At 39.4% G+C, this 23,939-nt stretch overlaps 1 protein-coding gene across 1 annotated transcript in view; it reads left to right on the top strand.

Moving 5' to 3' along the window:
* Nucleotides 1-14,098, top strand: part of RRAGD (Ras related GTP binding D) — a 40,103-nt gene extending 26,005 nt beyond the window's left edge. The window contains exons 6-7 of the mRNA XM_042939354.1: nt 3,757-3,905; nt 11,263-14,098. Coding sequence (XP_042795288.1) covers nt 3,757-3,905; nt 11,263-11,414 — 301 coding nt within the window. The 3' untranslated portion in view covers nt 11,415-14,098. The remainder of the gene's footprint in view (nt 1-3,756; nt 3,906-11,262) is intronic.
* The last annotated feature ends 9,841 nt before the right edge of the window (nt 14,099-23,939 follow it).

The following is a 23,939-nucleotide window of genomic DNA, read 5'->3' as shown; positions in this document are numbered from 1 at the left end:
TTGGGAGAGACTAAGATCCTAGAATTCTGAATACATATCTCTTATTAACAACACTTCTATTACCTTCTTCATTATAGGAAATAACTTCTGGATTCTCTTTAACACACTTTGTCTTCTTTTATGAGCAGCAGAGAATTATAAAACCAAGCAAACAATATTACCTGTTTATTATTATGGTCTTAGATTCTTAGAAAACAGAACTTGCTGTACATTTAGAATAATATAAAGTAAACCAGGAGTGGGGAAAACTGATTGTGGTACCAGACATAGAAACATTTCTACATGACTTTAAATTTCCTGAATGGGTGTTGTATACAGTGAATGGATATGAATTAGTTTGTCTGTCTTAAGATAGCAAGTTGTTGCCGTTGATTTATATTGGATCTACATGCTTATCCAGTCATTGATGAGGTAAAGCTCGTGTTCATCTTCCTTTTTACTCACCAGCTGTCACCTGCCTCACACAGCCTCCTTCTTCAGCCTTTGTGAGGGTCTCAGTCTTCCCATTTTTCTTTTCCACTATCTGAAAATCCTTTGCCCCCTCAGTTCAGATTCTCTATGTTATACACACGTGCATGCACGGTCCCTTCCATTCTGAAATAGGGAAAGTGATACTTACAAGACTGTAGTGAGGATGAAGTATCATTAGGCTTTACCTGGTAGACCCTGGATAAAGGTAGCTTCCATTATTATTATTGTTGTTATTGTTATTATTGTAATACATTGCCATCTGGCTTTAGAAACAGACCTTATTTCCCAAGTTTATTGCCTTTTTAGTATTATTATTAAACACTGCCATCTGGCTTCAGAAATAGACCTTGTTGCCCAAGATTACTGCTCTACAGCATTCTATTGTTTTTCAGCTACAAGTGGATGACCTTGAAATAGTCATGGAAACTGAATATACCCTGATTACAGTCTAGATTGCTGTGGTAATCAAATACAATAAACACAATTAATCTGGCACATATTTAATGATATGCATAATCATTATTGTGCCATATGGTAATTGGGTGTAAGTGGTAAGCTGTTCATGTAAATGATGTTAATCAGAGTTCCTTTCACCCAGCTAAAACAAACATGAGGCAGGCGGAATCGGGAGGAGTCAAATTGTTTTTCTGAGGTGGAGTGCAGTGTTCCTGAGAACCTGGGTCACAAATCGGGGCGTGGGCTCTGGAGTTTCCTTGGTGCTTGTTGGAGCCACAAGGAGCCAGCGCAGTTAACTGGCAGCAGCCAAGGAAGCAGACTTCTGCCAGTTCCCAGCTGCTCCTTGGAGACCAGCAGAGCCAGAGGCAGGTGATCTGGTGCCTCACTCAGTCTGCTCAGGAATCTGCTGAGCTTCTGTTCACCAAATATACACGCACACACACACACACACACACACACACACACGCATGCACACTTTACAATACGTTACATCGTCCTGTGTTTTCATTGCTTTGTGGCTAGAAACTTGAGTGGTAGAAAATAGATAGCAGTTGCAGTTGTAATGCTTCACCAATTTTTACTTGTTATTTTTTGGATCTTTTTTGTTTTTCCAATTTGTTTAATGTTTATTTTTTTCTGATTATGAATGTAATCCATGCTCATTGTAGAAAATATGTAAAGCATAAGGAATAAAATTAAAATAGCCCCTAACCTCATCATCTAGAGACAGTCACTATTAACATTTTCATATATTTTATTCTTATTTCTCTGTGTAATTTTTAGGATGATGTGGTCACTTTGTATATGTTATTTTATATATATCCTGCTTTGTTCATTTAACATTACCACCTAAGAATTTTCTTGTGTTACTAAGTGCTGTTGGCAAACAGTGCCTGGTGTCTGTTTACTATTATATTTACTTGGAAGTTTTAAATGCAGTTTTCTTCATTGGGTGAAAAAAGTCCAGTGTTTCAGTTTATTGTTCTCAGAACACTCCTTATTAGTAAGGGAAATACAGTATAGAAACACAGCAGCTAAAAATGGTACAAAGGAAGTTAAGAATTCTGATAAAGCGTTTTGAACATCAGAGATCCAACACTTCTTAAAGATTTTTCTTTCACGTTTTGGTAGATTACAGTGAGTCGAATCCTTTTTTTAAAAAAACTACCTTCCACAATTTACTTTTAAGCAGCCATGCGTATATGTGCCAGTTTAAAATAATCTCAAAACTAAAAGCTTGCATTTCCTTTGAAATACTCTACAATTCATGCTTCTCATTTAATCTGGTTTGGCACGCTACTTCCTTGTGATATTTATGAGATTAAAAGCATTAACTCTGAAATTACATTAGTTTGAGTCCTGGCTCCACCCCCATCGTCAGCTTTGACCAAATTATCCTATTGCCTCTCAATACCTGGCTTAGAGGATTCTTAGGCCAGACAATAGATAATTCCTGGTAAAAGCTAAGAATGGTGCCTGTCGCATAGTAAAAGCTGGCTCTTATAATGCAAAGGGATTGGTTTAGCACCAGCTGAGTTATTATGTTGAATTAATAAGGTCTAGCACAATTCTAGTTAATCATTTCTGGTCAATTATTCATTAATTTGGGAAGCAAAAATACATACATGCATGCATACACACACAGTTGCAGAAAAGGTGCAGGGAAGTGCTCTTTTGCCTCTGAGGAAAGAAATCATAACTCTGATTACATTAGTGTCTTCAGAGGGTCCAGTTTTGATCATTCAAGGCGATACTAGTAATAATAGTTAACACAATAGTTAACATTCATTGTGCATTTTACATGTTTTCAGCACTGTGCTCAGTGCTGTATGTCTGTTATTTCATTGCATTGGGAAACTTTGAGGTAATTTCTGTTAGGATACAGGTAAGAAAATTAAGGCTCAAAGAAGCTACTCACTCACATTGCCCAGTTCCCATAATAAGTGGACTAGGATTCAAACCCAAGTCATCTGTGTCTGCAGGCCACACTTTCTTAAATAGACCAGTATACTTATTTAACGTTTTATTTTGAAAAAATGTCAACCCTACAGAAGATGTGCAAAGATAGTCCAGTGAACTCCTACGTACCCTTCACTGGGATTCACCAATTTTTACCAATTTCCCGTATTTGCTCTTTCTTTTTCTAATACAGTTGTTGATTTGTTTTTGCTAAACCATTTGAAAGTGAATTGCAGACATCATGATTCTTTGATCCTACATAATTGGGTGTTTATCTCTCCAAAAAAACAGACATTCTTTCATAGGACCACAGTTTATCAAATTAAGCATATTTAGCATGGCTACATTAATGCATTATCTAATATATTGTCCGTATTCAAATCTTAACCAGTGGTTCCAAATCTGTCTTTTATAGCAATTCTTTCCCCTGATTCAGGCTCTAAGCCAGTCCTTGGCTGTTGTGTCTCCCTAGGCTTCTGTAATTTGGAACAGTCATTCAGCCCTTCTTGGTCTTTCATCAGACCATGCTTTTGACAGCCTGGTTGTTCTTTCAGAAGAAAACAAGAAGCCCCGTGGGCTATGCAGGCGAGAAGAGCTAACCTTCATCCCTCACCTGTGTACCTCAGGTGCCTGAAGAGTTGCCCACCTTCCCCAACAGCCACTCATTGTGTCAGCAGGAAGGGATTGTCATACACCGTGTACATTCTTGTGATTGTGTGTTTCTGAGACTTTTGCTGTAAGGCACTGTAGTTGTAAACAACTTTTCGTTACGATTATCATTCTGTGTGTTAAAGCTGGTCTCTGTTGCTGGGTTACAGTTTGTAGTTTTTCTCAATAGTCAAATATGTTCTGGTTTCTGTCCCTATTCAGCCTCAAAGAAGATGGAGCAGGAACCCCCTATGACAAGGAATCAACAGCCATTATAAAGCTGAATAACACAACAGTTCTTTATTTAAAGGAGGTGACAAAGTTCCTGGCTCTTGTTTGCTTTGTCAGAGAGGAAAGCTTTGAAAGAAAAGGTAATTTTGTGTGTGTGATTTAAATGAAATATTTCACTTCGGACTCCTATTACTTCTGCTCGTTGAATGTGGGCCGTTAGCAGCATGCCTGTGGAAGCTTCCAGGCTTTAGTCACCAGGCCCCCTTGGCTCCTACCCAGCTCAGTCAGGCTTTTGGGAACTGTGAGCCAGCCTGCCCTCTAGTGACGCAGCTGCCAGAGGAGGAGGTGGCACCAGACCATCTTCCCAGGAGCTTTTGCTTTTCTGGCAGTGAAGCTGGCCAAAGCCTTGTTGCCAGACTGTAAAGTCCCTTACCAGGGAGGGCCCCAGTGGCCTCCCTCTTGGTCCACTCTACTGCATGGTGTTAGGGACCATGTGACCCCTTGAGATCCCTGTATAAAGGAGGGGATTTGTACAACATTAAAGTTAGATAGTATTTAACTTCTGTTCAGCCTTTGTACATTATTAAAAAAAATTTTTTTTAAATGTCTATTTACTTTTAAGAGAGAGAGAGAGACAGAGTGAGAGCTGGGGAAGGAGCAGAGAGAGAGGGAGACACAGAATCTGAAGCAGGCTCCAGGCTCTGAGCTGTCAGCACAGAGCTTCACATGGGGCTTGAACCTGTAAACCACAAGATCAGGACCTGAGCCGAAGTTGGACACTTAACCAATTGAGCCACCCAGGTACCCCAGCCTCTGCACATTCTTTAAAGAGTCCTCAAAACACAGGGCTGGCATCATGATTCTGAAAAGGGAAGACATGAATATGCTCAATAGAGCCACCAATAAATAAAAGAAAAACAAATAATATATGAGTAAATGATAAATATGACATAATGTAAATATATACAAATACATATTATATGTGAATGTAAATGAGTAAATAAATAAAAATAAAATAAAGCCAAAGCAACTAAACTCACAGAGATACTTATTCCCCCCCCTACTGTTTAAACTGGGAAATACCAGCTTACTGACACACTAGGGATTTTTGCTAGCAACTAGGGCATGATTTACCAATTTTTTTAGGATAAAAAAATTCCCAACAGAGTGCCAATAGTAACATTTACTAAAATGCCTTTTTTTTTTCTTTATAAACAACACATGTTCATTATAAAAATACTTTGAAACTTTGGGAAAATATAAAGAACAAAATAAAACCATTCAATTTCACCATCTGGAGCTAAATCCCCATGTTAAATTTCTGAGATTTTCTTTCTCCCCACCTCCCTCCCTCATCCCTTCTTTCCTTTTGACAAAAGTGGGGCTATATTGTTTATATAGTTTTATATCGTATTGTTTTTACTCATTTATATCATGAAAATTTTCCTAATTCATTAAGCATAAAAACACAATTTAGATTTTTATTCTTTTTTTTTTTAACGTTTATTTATTTTTGAGACAGAGAGAGACAGAGCATGAACGGGGGAGGGTCAGAGAGAGGGAGACACAGAATCTGAAACAGGCTCTAGGCTCTGAGCTCTGAGCTGTTGGCACAGAGCATGATGTGGGACTCGAATTCACGGACCGCGAGATCATGACCTGAGCCAAAGTCGGACGCTTAACCAACTAAGCCACCCAGGCGCCCCTATTGTTTCTTTTTTAAAATATTTATTTGTTTAAGTAATCTCTACACCCAGTGTGGGGCTTGAACTCATGACCCTGAGATCAAGATTCCCATGCCCTTCCCACTGAACCAGCAAGGTGCCCCTTATTGTCTCTTTTTATTACAAAGTAGATTCAGTTAGAAAACTTAGAAGTAACAAATAAGCAAAAAAGAAATAATTATTGATAAGCTTCTCAGAGATCACTCTCAACATTTTCTTTATAACATTTCAGACATTTTCATCTATAGCTATGTCTCTGTCTATATGGAATGATATGATAAATACTACTTCATAACCTTTACTGAATTTATTACAGACCTCTAATTCACTAAATCTTTTTTTTGTCACATCATTTTAATGATTATGTTAGCTTCTTTTATTGTTCAAAATTTGTATTGTTTCTAGATTTTAATGTTGTAAGTAGTCTCTGATGACCTTTTTTTGCACTAAATATTTGTGTACATCTTGGCTATCCGGAAAAACTTCAGCAAATGGAATTAGGTCAAAGGGTAGGGTAGACAAGTTTTGGTGGCTTTTTTTTTTTTTTTAATGTTTTATTTATTTTTGAGAGAGGGAGAGACAGAGTGTGAGCAGGGAAGGGGCAGAGAGAGAGGGAGACAGACCCCCCAAACAGGCTTCAGGCTCTGAGCTGTCAGCACAAAGCCTGATGTGGGGCTTGAACTCATGAACCGTGAGATCATGACCTGAGCCAGAGTTGGACACTTAACTGACTGAGCCACCCAGGTGTCCTGTGTTTTGGTGGCTTCTGATACATATTGCCAAAATGTCCTTCTGAAAGATTTTATAGGCTTATGCTATTAAGAGAATATAAGTGTATATATAAGAGAATATAAGAGAATAAGAAGAGAATAATATAAGAGAATATATAAGAGAATATAAGAATATCCATTTTGCTATATTCCTATTAATATTGGGTATTAGCATTAAAAAATTTGATTATTGGGGTGCCTGCATGGCTCAGTCAGTTGAGTGTCTGACTCTTGGTTTCGGCTTAGGTCATGATCCCAGGGTCGTGGGATTGAGTCCCATGTCAGGCTCTGCACTGGCGCGGATCCTGCTTGAGATTCTCTCTCTCTCTCTCTCTCTCTCTCTCTCTCTCGGGCCTTTTCCCCCTACTTGTGCTCTTTATTAAAAAAACCTCTTTTTGATTATTAAAAACTTAGTATCGTTTCAAGTTACATTTCCTTGCTTCTTGGTGAAGTTGTAGGTTTTTCCTGTATTTACTGACTGTTATCAACCAAATTGCCTTTTGGGTCCTTGGCTTTCAAAACTTTTAATGAAGTAGTGTTAATCTTTTATTCCTTATTTTCATCTTGCTAAAAGTAAGAGCAGGTTATATAATAGATTCATGGAATTTTGAACATGTACAGGACCATACCTTGTTTCATTCTCTCAATTATAGATGATTCTACCCAGACCCAGGAACTAGGAGTGACTTTCTCTCAAAGTCATACTACCAGTGTATGGCAAGTCAGAGCTAAGATTCCTGGGCTTGTCCCTACATAGAATCAGTTCTGTTTAATTTATTTATTTTAAGAGAGAGAGAGAGAGAAGGGGAAGGGGAAATAAAATTTATTTATTTTAAGAGAGTGAGAGAGAGAATCTCAAGCAGACCCTGCACTGTCAGACTGTCAGCAGGGAGCTGATGACACAGGGCTCGGACCCATGATCCGTGAGATCATGACCTGAGCTGAAGGCAAGAGTTGGGTGCTTAACCAACTGAGCCCCCAGGCGCCTCTGTGCATATTGTGTTTTAAACCATTATACATATATTTCCTTGGTTAAAGATATTTTCAGAATTTATATTTGGTGATTAATACTTCATGTTGATTTTGGAAGCTAAATAAAAGAAAAGTAATGCAAATAGTACAACTAGAGCCCCAAAACAATCTAGGCTAGTGGCAGGTCCTAAAATTTAGGGTACATTAGTGTCAACCTGGAGAGCTTGTTTATTTTGAACTGATTTTAGACTTAACAGAAAAGTTGCAAAAATAGTACATGGTTTACACATATTCCTCATCCAATTTTCCAAATGTTAACATCTTACATACTATATAGTACAGTATGAAAAGTAGGAGGGGCGCCTGGGTGGCTCAGTCGTTTGGGTATCCAACTTCAGCTCAGGTCATGATCTCATGGTTTGTGAGTTCGAGCCCTGCATCGGGCTCTGTGCTGACAGCTCAGAGCCTGGAGTCTGCTTCAGATGCTGTGTCTCCCTCTCTCTCTCTGCCCCTCCCCCATCCACGCTCTGTCTCTCTCACTCTCAAAAATAAACATTTAAAAAAAATTTTTTTAAAGAAAAGTAGGAAATTACCATTGGTATAATACTATTAATGAAACTGTAGACCTTATTCAGATTGCGCCATTTTTCCAAAAATACCCTTTTTCTGTTTTAGGATCCCAAATTGATTTACTGGTCATTCTTCCAAGTCTCCTCCAATCTGTGACAGTTCTTCATCTTTCATGACCTTGACACTTCTGAAGAGTATCGATCAATTATTTTGTAGAACGTTCCTCAAATTGGATTTGTCTATTGTTTCCACACAGTTGGAACAAGATTATGTACTTAGGCAAGAATGTGTCCTTCTCAGTGTATCATATCAAGTGGTTCATGATGTTGATAAGTCTTATTACTGGTGATGCTGACCTTGATTTAGTTAAGGCAATCTCTGCCAGGTTTTTCCACTGGAAAGTTCCTGTCTTTCCCTTTGTAGTTAATAAATACTTTAAAACTATGTAAATTTTGTTCCTCCTCACACTTTTGCCCATTAATTTTAACATCCATGTATGGTTATGGAAGTAAATTTAAGCAGGGATTTATCATGTGGATCTTTTTTTTTTTTCTTTTAATGTTTATGTATTTATTTTGAGAGAGAACACAAGCAGGGGAGGGACAGAGAGGGAGGAAGAGAGAGAATCCATGCTGAGCTCACAATCGATATTGAGATCATGACCTAAGCCTAAATCAGGAGTTGACATTCAACCAACTGAGCTGCCCAGGTGCCTTGTGAATTTCTACTTTTAAAACTTCAAATGCAGCAAGATACTGTTAACATTTTAAATTGCAAAGATGAATTAAGTTAAGATTTTTCAGGAACTATCAATAGAATATTTCTTTTTTGTTTGTTTAAAATGTTTATTTATTTATTTTGAGAGAGAGTGCAAGTGGGGAGGAACAGAGAGAGAGAGAGGGAGAGAGAATCCCAAGCAGGCTCCACACTGTCTGCACAGAGCCTGACTCAGGGCTCAATCTCATAAACTGAGATAATGACCTGAGCCAAGATCAAGAGTCGGATGCTTAACCGACTAAATAGAATATTTCTGGCACCCCGATAGAATATTTCTGCAAGTTGAATTCTCACTGAGCCAGTTTTTTTTAGCTAAGCTTTCTTCCATAAGTTGGTTCCATATACAGTAAAACCTTGGATTGCAAGTAACTTGTTCTACAAGTGTTCTGCAAGACGAGCAAATATTTCTAGTAATTTTTAACTTGATAAACAAGCTATGTCTTGCAATATAAGTAGTATGTGATGCCGAACCTCACATGATCACAACTGAGGCAGTAGTTCTTGAATTTGTTTCGATATACAGGTGCTTTGAATTACAAGCATGCCTGTGGAATGAATTATGCTCACAAGCCAAGGTTTTACTGTATAGGCAAAGAATTTTGAGGTTGTTCTCACATCTTGTATCCAAATTCCCACTAAATAAAATCATTTATTTGCTCCTTATTTTCTTTTATATTTGAAATTTATTCCTTTTATTCTTCACACCCAGTGTGGGGCTTGAATTCATGACCCTGAGATCGAGAGTCGGATACTTTACTGATTGAACCAGCCAGGTGCCCCTATTTTCTTTTAATTACATACTTTATATGAAAAATGGTCCCAAAAACCAAACTGAGGAAGTGGGGAAATGAGTTGGGAAGGTAGAAAAGCCCCCCACAGTGGTGTCAATGAGCCGTTTTATGCTCACTCCCAATAGGAGAATCTCTGAGAAGCTGTGTGGAACAAATTCAGATCATCCCAGTTGAGTATGGAAGACTGAAACATTTATCCACCTTCCCCCAGGCCCCTCTGTTTGAGGAGTACCCTTAAAACGTTCATTCCCATATCTCTGGTACCTGTCTGTGTGCGGTTGAGGAAGTTCTGTGGTACTAAAGAAAGCCTCAGGCAGAAAAGAGCTACTTTTTTCTTTTTTAAGAATTTATTTTTAAGTAATCTCTACACCCAACATGGGTTTCATACTCACAGCCGAGATCAGGAGTCGCATGCTCTACCGACTGAGCCAGCCAGGCACCCCTGGACTTATTTATTTATTATTACTTATCCCTTTATTCTGGTAATTGTCTTGAGGGAGATCACTTGGAGGTTTTATTGCACTGTGGTCACTAACGCTGTAGAAGCACCAGAGGGCGCCTCTGAGAGGGTTTCCAGCTCCTGGGAGCTGAGATGGTGTTTGCTCCAGTGCACTACGACTGTTTGGAAGAATTTCACTCCTTGGCTGGAATCCCAATTCTTTTATTTTGGGTTTGGGCTTTGGAAGTATCACCTGAGTGGATGGAAATAACCACTGGGCTAGTTATTTCAATAAAGTTAAATAGAACCAACTGCCTTATCCTAATTGGTATAAACATAATGTTGCTCTCAACACTTTTACACATTAGTGATGATGAAGAATGCACTCAAGACTTTGGATTATCTTTTATTCTATTCTTGTACCAATAATTTCAGAAAACACAAAAAGATTCTCCCTTACTGTTTTTGCATTTAAAATTTACTTAGTATTGAAAAAAACTCGAGTGTCATTGATTGTTGAACCTGTGAGCTTAGAATTGACCGGAGGTGACTGTTACCACTCTAAACTTAGGACTTTGCTTTCCCCAGGGCTTATGACTATGGCTTAAAGATAATAGATATTTGGTAAATATTGATCGATTGAATCATTGATCCTAAAGCTTTGAGATCTCAGCCATACTTCAAGTCAGGGTCTGCCTCCACTCAGAGTCAATTTAATAATCCCCTTTGGGGAAAAATAATAAATATTTCATGGAAGATATGTCTTAATTGTAAGAAATTTTGGATTCTGACATGTCAGAAAAATGTGCACTTTAGTTGGTTCTTCAAATGTTGTGGATCATAGACACTGTGGAAATGTGGTCTATCATCTGGAAACTTTTTTTTTTTTTTTTTTTTTTTAGAGAGAGAGAGAGAGAGCATGAGTGAGGGAGAGGAACAGAGGGAAAGAGAGAGAGAATCCCAAGCAGGCTCCACCCTCAGCACAGAGCTAGACTCGGGACCCGATCTCATGACCCCAGGATCATGACCTGAGCTGATATCAAGAGTCAGTCGCTCAACTGACTGAGCCATCCAGGTGCCCCATCTCTGGAGCCTTTCCTTAGGAAAACATGTCCATTTGCAAAATCTTGCCTGCAATTCCTGAAGCCCAGCTGCAGAGCTCCTCGGGAAGTCTGAGAACCTTCTGTTACGGCTGCTCTTTTGCCTCCCCATAGTTGCTTGTCTTGGCCACAGCAGACATGAAAAGAGGAGATTGTTTCTAAGTGTCTTTTTAAAAATTTTCTTTTCTTTTTATTTCAAGTAGGTTTCATGCCCAGTGCTGAGCCCAATGCTGGGCTTAAACTCAAGACCTTGAGATCATGACCTGAGCTGAAATCAAGAGTCAGATGCTTAACCAGCTGAGCCACCCAGGTGCTCCATGAGACATTTCTAAATATTTTTGTTTTCTTCTCCAGGGCTTATTGACTATAATTTTCATTGCTTCCGGAAGGCCATCCATGAAGTTTTTGAGGTGAGAATGAAGATGGTGAAATCACGAAAAGTTCAGAATCGGCTACAGAAGAAAAAAGGAGCCACCCCCAATGGGACCCCTAACGTGCTGCTGTAGTGAAGTTTCAGGAGTATCTTTTTAAGCCAGACCTTCCAGTGAGGCCACTGAGCTGTGTTGCACTAAAGGAAAAGGAAAAAGAATATGGGACACATGATGTATTCGGTGTAAGAAAAGAAAAATTCCTGCAACCCTCTTGATCTTCTCTTTTTTAAATAAAGTGAGCACTTTGAAGCCAAAACTTGTATTTTAACAATGAAGTAAAATCTGTAATTTCGTTACACAAATGTAAACTTTTATGGTCTGTGGTCAGAAACTCCTGTGTGAGGACTGCCAGGAACTGTATATATTTTGCTCTTTTTCATGTTTTTTTTTTCTTTGAACTTTGATAAAACAACTTTTCTAAGCTTTTTTCTGTACTTGGTGTCAAGGACATGCATACTGTAGTGTAGTTCAGATCTATATGGCAATCAGAAATCAAAAAGCAATGCACTGGCAATGACTTTTTTTTTTTTAATCACTTTGGGAATCTTTGCTAACAATTGTCGAGAAAAATCATTTTTCAGTGGAGCTGGAACAGATTGGGGCAGCAAGCTCCAGGAGCAATAAGAACTGTCTCCTGTTTATCACTGGTATAAACGGGAGTTTTGTAGAATACTGTTAGCACCAAACTTAACTAAAAATTTCTATAGCTGGGGCAGTACTTCCCGACTCAACAGTTTTTACAAAGCTCTTTACCTCAACACACATCTCTATAATCATTTTATACAGAGAGGTTGTTCCTTTTTGCTGCATTACTGTTCTTTAGAACCTTTGGGACCAGATTTCCAAAATGGTGCCAATCACTGGAGATTGGTCAAAGTAACATCAGAGGCCACATGGTTTCCCAATTGTAGGTGATTGGTACCTACAGATTTAAAAATATATATACAATTCTGTATGTTCGGCCCTGAGCAATGGGCCTGTTGTTGTGCAACATTTAAAATGTTTGTTGAGGATCATGACCGCAGGGAATGTCTCAGAACTTGAGCGGAGAGCATAATCCTGGTGAGCATGTTTGTCGCCACTGAGCCTCCTGCTCATCTGTGATCGTGTGCCTTGTGGACTCTGCCTGTTCCCACCTTAGGACTGAACTAGAGCTCAGCTTGCTAGCAGCACACTCTGCACATCTGAAAAGCCATCCTGCAAACCCCTAACGATCAGTGGGAAGAGGACAGCCAGAGGAGGCGTTACAGTTAGCTATGTCTTTGTCTCCATGAAATTCTTCCACTTATGCTTACCTTAGACTATCAGGATGTTAAGAGACTTACTAATCACCCCTCACCCCAGACCATTCCAAGTAGGTAATTCTATGTCCATCCCCAGGGTCAGTGCCCTAAAGCTACTTGTGGGTATTAGAAAATAATTTTATTTATTTATTTATTTTTAAACAGAGACTCCTGAGGAAATCAAAGCTGGTCCTAGCAAAATGTACCAAGTTTCTAAAGTTACTTGCCCTTGAAACTATCTCACTTCCATCTGTAGCTTCCTTCCATCCTCTCTCCTTTACTCCCCAAATCCTATTCCTTTGAGGCTGCTAACTGCAAATGCAAGACTGATTGTGGTTTAAGATTTGAGTCCTCCCAAGGGTCTGTGCATTTTGGAAGGAAATTTCCAAAAATCATTAAGGCGCCCAACTCCCTTCCTCATGATTCCTGCTCAGAAACCTGGGTCAGTAGGAGCCCAGGGTTCCAAAGGAGCCTTTTCCTTAATTTCTAGACCTATATCCTGTTGGATCTTTGGATCTTTGCCAACAGGCTTGGTACATATGGGTTATTCTTATAAATTTAATGCTCTAATATTTTTTACACAATGTTTCTTTTTGATTAAGCAAATAAAGAATCACTTTTCTAATGTGACTTTATCCTAAAGGTAGAGACACTTGCCTATCTGGTAAATCACACATTACTTAGCTATATATATATATTGTTGTAACCAGGAGGAGCTTCCATTTTTAAGCTGGGTATATGATGGGTTTTTGTTAAAATGTGCCTTAAAAGTCTATTACTTCAGGAGCAAATGGTTCTTTTGGAGAAAGCAAAAATAATCCTATGGCATAGGACCCAATTTCATGGTAGTAAGTGCACTCTTTGATTAATCACACACTAATCCATAGATTACTGCCTCAAACCTGTAAGCATGGTAATGACCTCTTAGTTAAAGACAGATGTAGGAGTTATGTCTAAGAGTTCAATTTTTGAAGTCTGTGCTATTGGAATTACAAAATCTCTTTGATTCCTTTCACATTTTATTTCTGATATGGAACTTGGGTTACTGCGATGCGTACGACCATATTTAGGTCTCAAATCTAATGCTATAAATACAAAGCCCAAATACATGGCTACGGTGATGCCCTGGAACATTTTTGCTCCTTTTCAAGGGTTGAGAACTTGACCTACAGGTTTCTGGGGCAATTAGAACTTCTGTGTAGAGGTGAGACTGAATTACCACCTTTGGTTATTTTTAGTGATAAAAATTAGTGTGTATGACCAGGGTAGAGTGTTTCTGAAGGAATAAGTAAAAAACTGGTTGGCATTCACAGTGTTATTTTGTGAACATAATATATTTTGGACCCTTAAATATAAAATGACTAAGAACTCAGCAATATTGTTAAATACGGGTTATATGCTAACTCTGTTTGAGACATACTCCAGAAAAATGGCTAAACTGTCTTGATTATTAAAGTATGGTATGCATTTAACTTCTATAGACTGGTTGTAATTTGTAATCAAGCATCGTATTGTGTTTTACTTTAAGCCATACATCATTTGTAATTATTGGTAAACCGTTGCTTTCAAGAATGTTAACAGCCAATTGAAAAGCATGTGTCATGCTCATGATTTGGGAAGGCTCTCATTTTATTTCAAGCATATTCATAACTAATCATTCTGGGAGCAGAATATTCTCTTGGTGAAGCGTAGGTATGGTCCTTCCTACTTGTGTGGTTGTATCCCATACAGGAGTATCATTGCTTCACTGGCCCTGCTGGGTCCCTTTAGTAAAATGTTTGTCCTGATTAATTTCATTTTATGGAAATGAAGGTAAACTACTCTACTTACATTGGATTTACACTTTTATTTTTATATTGTGAACACCCTTATCCATATTTTTGATGGGAACGTGACTGTTTGGAATGTAGAACTGGTTTTTCAGTAAACTTCAGATATTAATTCTTGCTTCTCTGGTCCTAGTCCCTAGCTACCTGGGAATTATTTTCCAAACAGTCCACCTTATCGATTCTGCCTTGCTTAGTAAGATTCCACTCTGTGATGACTTTGACAGATACCTAAGAGTTCCCAGAAAAGACTAGCCTTTAGATGTTACATCTTATATATGAAATTCTGTTTCTGGTTGGAAAACCTACCTAAGATAATATTTTTCTATGGTTTTTTATCAGTGGTGATGTTGAGTTTAGGAGAAAGAAAATTGTCTTGAACAGAATTACTTACTGATAACATGATTGAGTGCACACAATATTTCATAAGTGCTTTTATGTAAGTTATCTTCATAAACCCAAGAGGGGGTACTATTATCACTATCTTACAGATGAGGCAACTGAGGGTAGAGGGATGAAATCCCTTGGTCAAGATCATATAAGTAGTAAGACAGTAGGGCCGGAGTCTGCCTGGAGAGTCCACCCTCTCAATACTGCTCTAAGCAGCCAGACCACATGTCCCTTTAAGTAGCCTCCCTTCACAAATCTGAAGACGGGGACTTGAAGTTTAGGATTTACTGCTGCGTGGGCTTATGAAGGCTAAAATGCTGGGATATTAAAAAAAAACACCTTTTCTTACGCGAGAACCAATATGAGCAGCTCTAAATGTACTTCAAGATTATGCGTTTTTCTTCCTAATCCATTAAATAACTCTACTGCCGAAAATCATATTAACAGATAGTGTTTAAATGTCAGAAGAGAATTCAAATACCTTGTCCAGACTTTTGGTCTTCTAAGAAACCAAAGTATATGAAATTCTGAGAAAACCAAGAGAGAATAAGCCTTTGAGCTTAGCTGTATTTAACCTTTTACTTCATTTTTAATATGTGTAACCATATTTATAGAAAACAAAACACTGATCTGGATTAAAATTCAAAAAGATACTTTTCAACCCTAACCTTTTCTTGAGATGCAGACCTATATTTAAAATTGCCATTAGCATACTTTTGCTGTCATCTTCTATTAGGGGACCCTTAAATCTAACATGTCCAAAAATTGAACTTGCTTCCTTCTTGCTAAATCTCCTCTTTCTATGGTGGTAGGACTATACTCCCTGTGGTGCCTGCCAGAAATGTAGGCCTCCTTCTTGGCTCTTCCTTCCTGTTCACCCTTTCAACCACCCAGTTCTTTCAGCTCAGCCTTACAAGCTTTTTTTTTTTTTTAATAGTTTTTTTTTTTAAGTTTATTTATTTTGAGACAGACAGAGACAGCATGAGCAAGGGAGGGACAGAAAGAGAGGGAGAAAAAGAGAATCCCAAGCAGGCTCTGCACCGTCAGCACAGAACCCGATGTGGGGCTCAAACCCTAGAAACTGTGAGATCATGACCTGAGCCAAAACTGAGAGTCTGACCCTTAACCAGCAGCCTTACAAACTTCTATTCAATCTATTCTCTCCGTCTCTTTTGCCATTATCCTGCTTTAGATCACCATCTCCTCTCTCTGGATCTTAATAACCTCTCAACTAACGTCTCTCCACCTCATCCGCCCATTCTCCACACAAGACCCAGAGTGACTGTTCTACACCACAGTTCTGACCACATCACTCCCTTGCTTAACACCCCTCATAACTCTCCATTATAGATCTCAGTCATACTCCTCAATACAGTTTGCAAGAACCTGCTTCCCAGGTTTTTACTTCCCTCTTCAGCCGTGGCTCATTTTCCCTCAACAGAGCTGAACCAGAATGCCCATACAGTGCATGGTAAATAAGAGGATCCATGAGTTTTGATTCTTTTCTTTGTCAGTCATTTTCTGAGGGAAATGATAATTGTTTTTCATTCAACAGTTACTGATATGACACTTTTTATATGCTACGTTTTTTTTTTTTAAACTTTTTAATGTGTATTCATTTTTGAGAGAGAGAGTGAGAGCAGGGGAGGGGCAGAGGGAGAGGGAGACGCAGAATCTGAAGCAGGCTCCAGGCTCTGAGCTGTCAGCACAGAGCCTGACACGGGGTCTCAAACCCACGAACCATGAGATCATGACCTAAGCCGAAGTCGGATGCTCAACAAACCGAGCCACCCAGGCGCCCCTACGAACACCTATTAAGGTGTTCTTAATAAAATACCTAAATGGCAGATTCTGGAGATGCAAGGATTTTAATAGAAAATAAAGCACTTTATAGAACTGTAGGAGTTGACCCTTTATGGAATCCATTTTAAACTTTTTGTTGTGAGCCACAATAAATATAATTCACATTGCAAACTATCACATACTCACACTTATAAATGTTACTTTTTAAAAAGATTTTATTATATTTTTAAAGGGTCAAGTATAAATTTAAATATATTTTTAAATATTTTTAATGTTTATTACTTAAAAAAATTTTTTAAATGTTCATTTATTTTTGAGAAAGAGACAGAGCACAAGCAGGGGAGGTGCAGAGAGAGAGGAAGACATAGAATCTGAAGCAGGCTCCAGGCTCTGAGCTGTCAGCACAGAGCTTCACATGGGGCTTGAACTCAGGAACCACAAGATCATGACCTGATCCGAAGTCAGACGTTTAACCAACTGAGCCACCAGGCGTCCCAAGAGTTTATTTTTAAGTAATTTCTACACTCAGTTGGGGTGCCAACTCACAACATGGAGATTAAGAGTCACACTGTCGAGGCACCTGGGTGGCTGAATTGGTTAAGCCTTTGACTTTGGCTTAGGTCATGGATCTCAATGGTTCGTGAGTTCAAGCCCCATGTCTGGCTCTCTGCTGTCAGAGCCTGCTTTCAGATCCTTTGTCTCCTTCTCTCTTCCTTATGCCTGCTTGCACTCTCTTTCTCTTTCTCAAAAATAAAATAAAACATTAAAAAAAAAAAAAAGAGTTGCACTGCCCACCACCTGAGCCAGCCAGGCACCCCTTATAAATGTTACTTTTTCAAAAATCTCACAAAGTAGGGACGCCTGGATCTTAAGCGTCCAACTTCGGCTCAGGTCACGATCTCACATTTCCTGAGTTCGAGCCCCACATTGAGCTCTGGGCTGACAGCTCAGAGCTGGAGCCTGTTTCAGATTCTGTCTCCCTCTCTCCCTGCCCCTCCCCTGCTCGTGCTCAGTCTCTCTCTCTCTCTAAAATAAATAATAAACATTTAAAAAAATCTCACATAGTATTATTCCTTCTACATGCAATGCATTCTAGTATTTTTTTATTTCCTTTTTGAAAAAGATGTCACAATTCACTAATGGGTCATGCTCTATTTGTAAAGCATTGCTGGAACGAATGAATCCATTTGCCAGATCAGAGATACCTGAGGATTTTCTTTCTAGCCTAAAATATTTTCTTTCCCTAATGTTTATTTATTTTTGAGAGACAGAGACAGAACATGAGCGGAGGAGGGACAGACAGAGGGAGGCACAGAATCCGAAGCAGGTTCCAGGCTGTGAGCTGTCAGCACAGAGCCCGACGCAGGGCTCGCACCCACAAACCATGAGATCACCACCTGAGCCAAAGCCAGACGCTTAACTGACTGAGCCACCCAGGCGCCCCTCCTGTTAATTTAAAAATCTTAACAAACCTAGGGGAAATTCTGAGGAAGTTCTTGAATTTTCCTTTCACTTAATCAGGGCTTTCTGCTGTTTACCAGAGTAGTTGTACTTTCCATTGCCATCCCTTGGACTTTTTTTTTTTTTTAATTTTTTTTTTAACGTTTATTTATTTTTGAGACAGAGAGAGACAAAGTATGAACAGGGGAGGGTCAGAGAGAGGGAGACACAGAATCTGAAACAGGCTCCAGGCTCTGAGCTGTCAGCACAGAGCCCGACGCGGGGCTCGAACTCACGGACCGCGAGATCATGACCTGGGCCGAAGTCGGCCACTTAACCGACTGAGCCACCCAGGCGCCCCGCTTGGACGTTTTTGTATGCTGGGTTGTAGGGGATTTATGAGGCTGCTGTCCTGGCAAGATCATCATTTACTGTAGACTCTATCCTTGACTATAATAAATAGTTAACTTTACCGGGATTTTAGGGACTCATGAATTTACATCTGACTTCTATGTGGTCCTTTGTTAAATCAGATGATACTGGTATTACCCAATATGGAGATTGCATGAGTTTTGCCCTTTTGTAGTATTTTGAGACTCCCAAGAAGCAGGTGAGCAAGGCTCTTCCCCATGAAAGAGACGTGATCTGCTGCTACACTCAGGGTGGAGGAGGGCATTAACTAGTGTCGGGCTGCCTGAGGTCTTGACCACCCTGCTTCTTCAATCTTACTAATCAACGGCTGGGGCAAGGAGGATCTTTCTAGTTTCTCAAAACTGAGCAAACCCCCCCCCCCCCCACACACACACAAAAACCACTTAAGACCCTTCCCCTGAATGGCCAACTACAGTTGACCTCAGTTTCTTCCAATGCTAATGCAGGCCACCCCAAGATGAGCCACTCTAGTGTGAAGACTGAGCTGAAGGCAATCAAGACCTTTCAGGCTCAAGAGAAACTTCTGTCCTTTCCTTAACCACAGAGAAGAATCTAAATTGGGGGTATTTCCCAGAATAAGCATAATTATCAGAGATAGTTTTTATCTGAGTGACCCATCTGTATGGTAGGGCAAACATTTTATTACCAAACATCTGCATTACTTTTTATTGCCCTGTTAAGTGCATTCTTCCCTTGAAGCTCCAGATCCCCACCCACTTCTCCTTAGTTCAGAATGACATATAGAACTCATTTTGCCTGACTTTAGAGTTTCCATGTCTGTGTGGATGCCCCATACACATGCTATAAAATTTGATTTTCTTCTGTTTATCTGTCTCGTGTCAATTTGATTTAGTTCAACCAGAAGGACCTTGAAGGGGACAGGAGTTCTTGCCACCAACACTTACCCTCACCACCTGTGTGGAGAATTCCATTTCTCCTCCTACAAGCTGATTCTGGTTGCTGCCACCTTCCATTATTGCCTAAGTCCCTGTGACTGCTGCCCAGTCATTGCTTGCCTCTGGCCTTGCAGAGAGCTCATGACAGTAATGCTCTGCCTTCATCAAGTAGTCAGTAACCAGGAACAAACTCCGGACTTCTCCCAGACTTCTACAAGCGACCTCAGTCACCTCCCTTCCATGGGAAGCAGCCAGTAAAGGGGCTGACTGGGAGGGGCCAGTCCTAGATATCTTTCCATCTCAGTGGGAGAGGAAGGAACTCAGATTAATAAGGTGCAAGAAAAAGCACCATCAAATTCATGTCCTACCATTTCATTTAATGCTCAAGGCCAGAGCTTTCCAAAGTTCTTGGATCGTAAGAATCACCTAGGGTGTTTAAAAACATAAATTCTCATCTCTACTCCAGCCTTCTTGAATCTGAATCTCTGGGGAGAGGTCTAGGAATTTGTATTTTAAATATGTATCCTAGGCAAGTCTTATATATTGGGAGACATTGTTTGGCCTTATAGCTGTTAAAAGGGATGAGAAGCAGAGATGATGGAAGACTAGGGTTAGAATCACTAGGGGAGCTTTCTTCACTCTTCCACTCCTCCATTAACACACACACACACACACACACACACACACACACACACACACGTCTCCAGCGTTAGTTTCTTTTTCCAATTGGGTTATGTAGCTTTCAAAATCCAATTTATTTAATCAACAATGTGAATGTAAACTTTTTTTTTTTTTTTTTTTTTACGAGAGAGAGCGAGCGAGTGTGCAAAAGCGGGGGGCGGGGAGAGGCAGAGGGAGAGAGAGAATCTTAAGCAGGCTCCATGCTCAGCTTGGAACCAGAGGCTGGGCTCGATCCCATGACCCCAGGATCATGACCAGAGTAGAAATCCAGACTCAGGCACTCAACTGACTGAGCCACTCAAGTGCCCCTTGAATGTAAACTTTTATAGATGTAAACTAAATAATTTAAAAAGTCTAGTTAAATTGTTAAATTTTTTTAATGTTTTATTTATTTTTGAAAGAGAGTGCGTGAGCGAGCGGGGAGGGGCAGAGAGAGAGAGAGAGAGAGACACAGAATTCCAAGTAGGCTCCAGGCTCTGAGATGTCAGCACACAGCCCAATGTGGGACTTGAACTCACAAGCCATGAGATCATGACCTGAGCCAAAGTCAGATGCTCAACCAACTGAACCACCCAAGTTCCCAAACCATGCGTTACTTTAGATATTTAAATATTTATTCATATTAAAATAACAAATTATAAAATGGTATTACAAAAACAAATTAACAAAATGGTATTAATAAAAAAATTTCTTCCCCACTCAAATCATTCTATTTAATTCTTCACAGGCATCTTGTACAGCAGGGTTTTCATCATCATGGGAAATTTTGAATCATCTAACAGTTCCCTCTTGGCTGTTTAAGAAAGAATGTTTAAAAAAAAAAAAAGAGTATTTCCCCCCCAACCCAAATTCTAGTTAGGTAACATACAGTGCAGTATTTGTTTCAGGAGTAGAATTCAATGATTCATCACTTACATACATTGCAACAGCTGCCCCCTTAACACCCATTAGCCCACCCCTACCTACATCCCTCTACCAACCCTCAGTTTGTCCTCTATCTTTAAGAGTCTCTTAAGGTTTGTTTCTATCTTTCTTCCCCCTCCCATACATTCATCTGTTTTGTTTCTTAAATTCCATGTGCGAAATCAGATGGTATTTGTCTTTCTCTACTGACTTATTTTGCTTAGCATAATTCCCTCCAGTTCCATCTACGTAGTTGCAAATGGCAAGATTTCATTCTTTTCGATGGCTGAGTAATATTCCATTGTATATATAAACCACATCTTCTTTATCCATTCATCCATTGATGGACATTTGGGCTCTTTCCATAGTTTGGTTATTGTTGATAATGCTGCTATAAACATCAGGGAGCATGTACCCCTTCAAATCTGTATTTTTTGTATCCTTTGGAATAAATACCTAGTAGTGCAATTGTTGGATTGTAGGGTAGTTTTATTTTTCACTTTTTGAGGAACCTCCATGCTGTTCTCCAGAGTGGCTCTACCAGTTTGCATTCCCACCAACAATGCAAGAGGGTTCACCCAAAAAGAACATGTTTTAAATTGAATAGGATACTGTCAGTGGAGATATTATGGGGTCTCCAAAAACCATTTGTTAAACATCAAGACACGTATGTTTCCCCCCTCTATATTCACTATCTCCACAAATAAGTACTTCTTACGTTTCTCTTTTCAGCGACTTTTTAAAAAGCCTACTAATAATGATCTCCTATGCTTATTCTCCAAGGTCGTACCCTCAGGAATGTCTTCACCTTTCCCCCATAATTTTTTAGGTAACCCTTATTAGAAAACTGCCATTGCTCGAGGCCCTTTCAAGACATATTGTCTTCCTGAAGAGTACTTTGTTCAAAAAGGACAAAGACAAAAACTTAAGGCAACTCTTTTTTCTGAAGAATGGTATCTTGGAAAAATTTTACTTCCTATTCTGGCATATATGCTATATGTTTCCATTTAAGAACATCTGCACCTAAACCTAACATCAGTTTCCAGGGAAGTGAGACTGGCCCGGCCGTTCTCTCACAAGAGGCTAGAAGGTAGGCGGAGTGGTGGCATACCTGCACCTTGCGGTTATTTTGTGCTAAAAGGATAAACTGTAGGGAAGTCCAGGACTGCTTTTTAGAAGATGATGACTTGGCTGTTATTCAAAGCTTGCAAACTGGATTTTAATGGGAAGCAGCATTGAGTTGTTAGTTCTAAAGATGGTAATAATATTCCTGAAATGCCTTGGGGCTGCAGAATTTCTCTACGAAGTTTTGTAATTTGTGTGTGCGTTGAGCATTGTCTGTAGACTGAAGAAAGTTTCACATCTTTATCAACTATGACTTTTTGGAAGATTGTGGATGCTGCAGTGGTGAAGAAAACACAAATTTGTTTAAAAGTATTCGACTCACACTAATTTTTTGCCGTTTTGCAATTTCCCAATGAATAGAAACTGAAACTGCTCTCAGGGTAGACAGCAGAGTTCTAAGTTATTCAGGCGAGTTTGTAGATGACCAAGTTTCTTCCATCAGCAAGTGCCTAAAAAGGTTCAGGGAATGACACACTGGTGTGGCAGGGTAGGGGCCATAAGAAAAAAGGCATAGACAGAGTGGCAGAGGGACAGCAACCATCTGTCCTGAAGAGCAATTCGGAGAGGACCCAGGAAGAGGGAGGGAGAAGACACAGTTGCTGGCACATCACAAAGTACCTGTTCTTTCATCCATGAGCAACTAGCTTTATCTTAGTGGCAGGTGTTTCCTTAACAGCTAAGATTAGAAACGAATGATCCCTTGTTAAACTCATCAGTTCGTCAGAACTAGGGAGTAAGCACTATGAGCACTGTAATTTTTGCTTTTAATTTTAAAAGCGTCTATATTGTGAGGGGCACCTGGCTGGCTGAAAGAGCATGTGACTCAGTCTCAGGGTTGTGAGTTTGAGCCCCATGTTGGGTGTGGAGATTAAAGGAATAGTTTTTAAAAATGAAAGCACTTTTATTGTGAAAAAAAAAAAACAAAAAAAACAAACCAAAGATATGCAATCCATGTAAACAAAGCAAAACTACAGTACTAAGCAGGTTTCTTTTTCTTCATTTTTAATATCAAGAACCATAATTTGGGGGAAGATGTCAGATAATTCAAAACTATGGCAGCAAATTGGGTCTCCAAAAAAGTGTTATTTTAAAGAAAGTCACAGTAAAAATGATTTTAATAATGTTGCAAACAAATGTTTACTACTGTATTTACTACTTTGCTTATTAATGGGAAAAATATTTTTAAAAAAATGTTTGAGAAAGAGAGAGAGAGGGAGAACACATTTGGGACCAGGGGAGGGGCAGAGAAAGGAGAAGAGGGAGAATCTCAGGCAGGCTCTTCACTGTCAGTGTGGAGTCCGACACGGGGCTTGATCCCATGAACTGTGAGATCATGACCTGAGCCAAAATCAAGAGTTGGCTGCTCAACCAACTGAGCCACCCAGGAGCCCCAAGCATTTCCATTTTCAAATGGTGGTGGGAAAAAAGACCTTGCATGACACAAAATAGCCTGATTCCTTCCTAGTGTAGCAAAAACAATCCAGGTTTCAGACCCAAAAGACCTGGACTTGAATCAGGGTTCTTCCACTTCCTAAACAGCCTTGGACAAGATGCTGAAACTTTTAAGATTTCAAAGTATTCAAATCGAGAAATAAATAAAATTCTAGAAAAATTTGTTTTCATCAATATGATAAAAAAAAAATAGCATGTTAGAAGTAGAAGAACTTGTAATGTAGTGGAAAAAACTGAGAATTAAAGTAAACTGCTTTGGGGAGCCTGGCTGGCTCAGTCAGTACAGCATGTGACTCCTGATCTTGGGGTTGTGAGTTCAAGCTCCCAGTTGGATACAGAGATTACTTAAAAAAAAAAAAAAAATTGCTC

Source organism: Panthera leo, chromosome B2, assembly GCF_018350215.1.
Source record: "Panthera leo isolate Ple1 chromosome B2, P.leo_Ple1_pat1.1, whole genome shotgun sequence".
NCBI classification, from domain to species: Eukaryota; Metazoa; Chordata; class Mammalia; order Carnivora; family Felidae; genus Panthera; species Panthera leo.
Note: the sequence above shows the minus strand (reverse complement) of the source record. Positions and strands in the feature narration are given on the sequence as shown.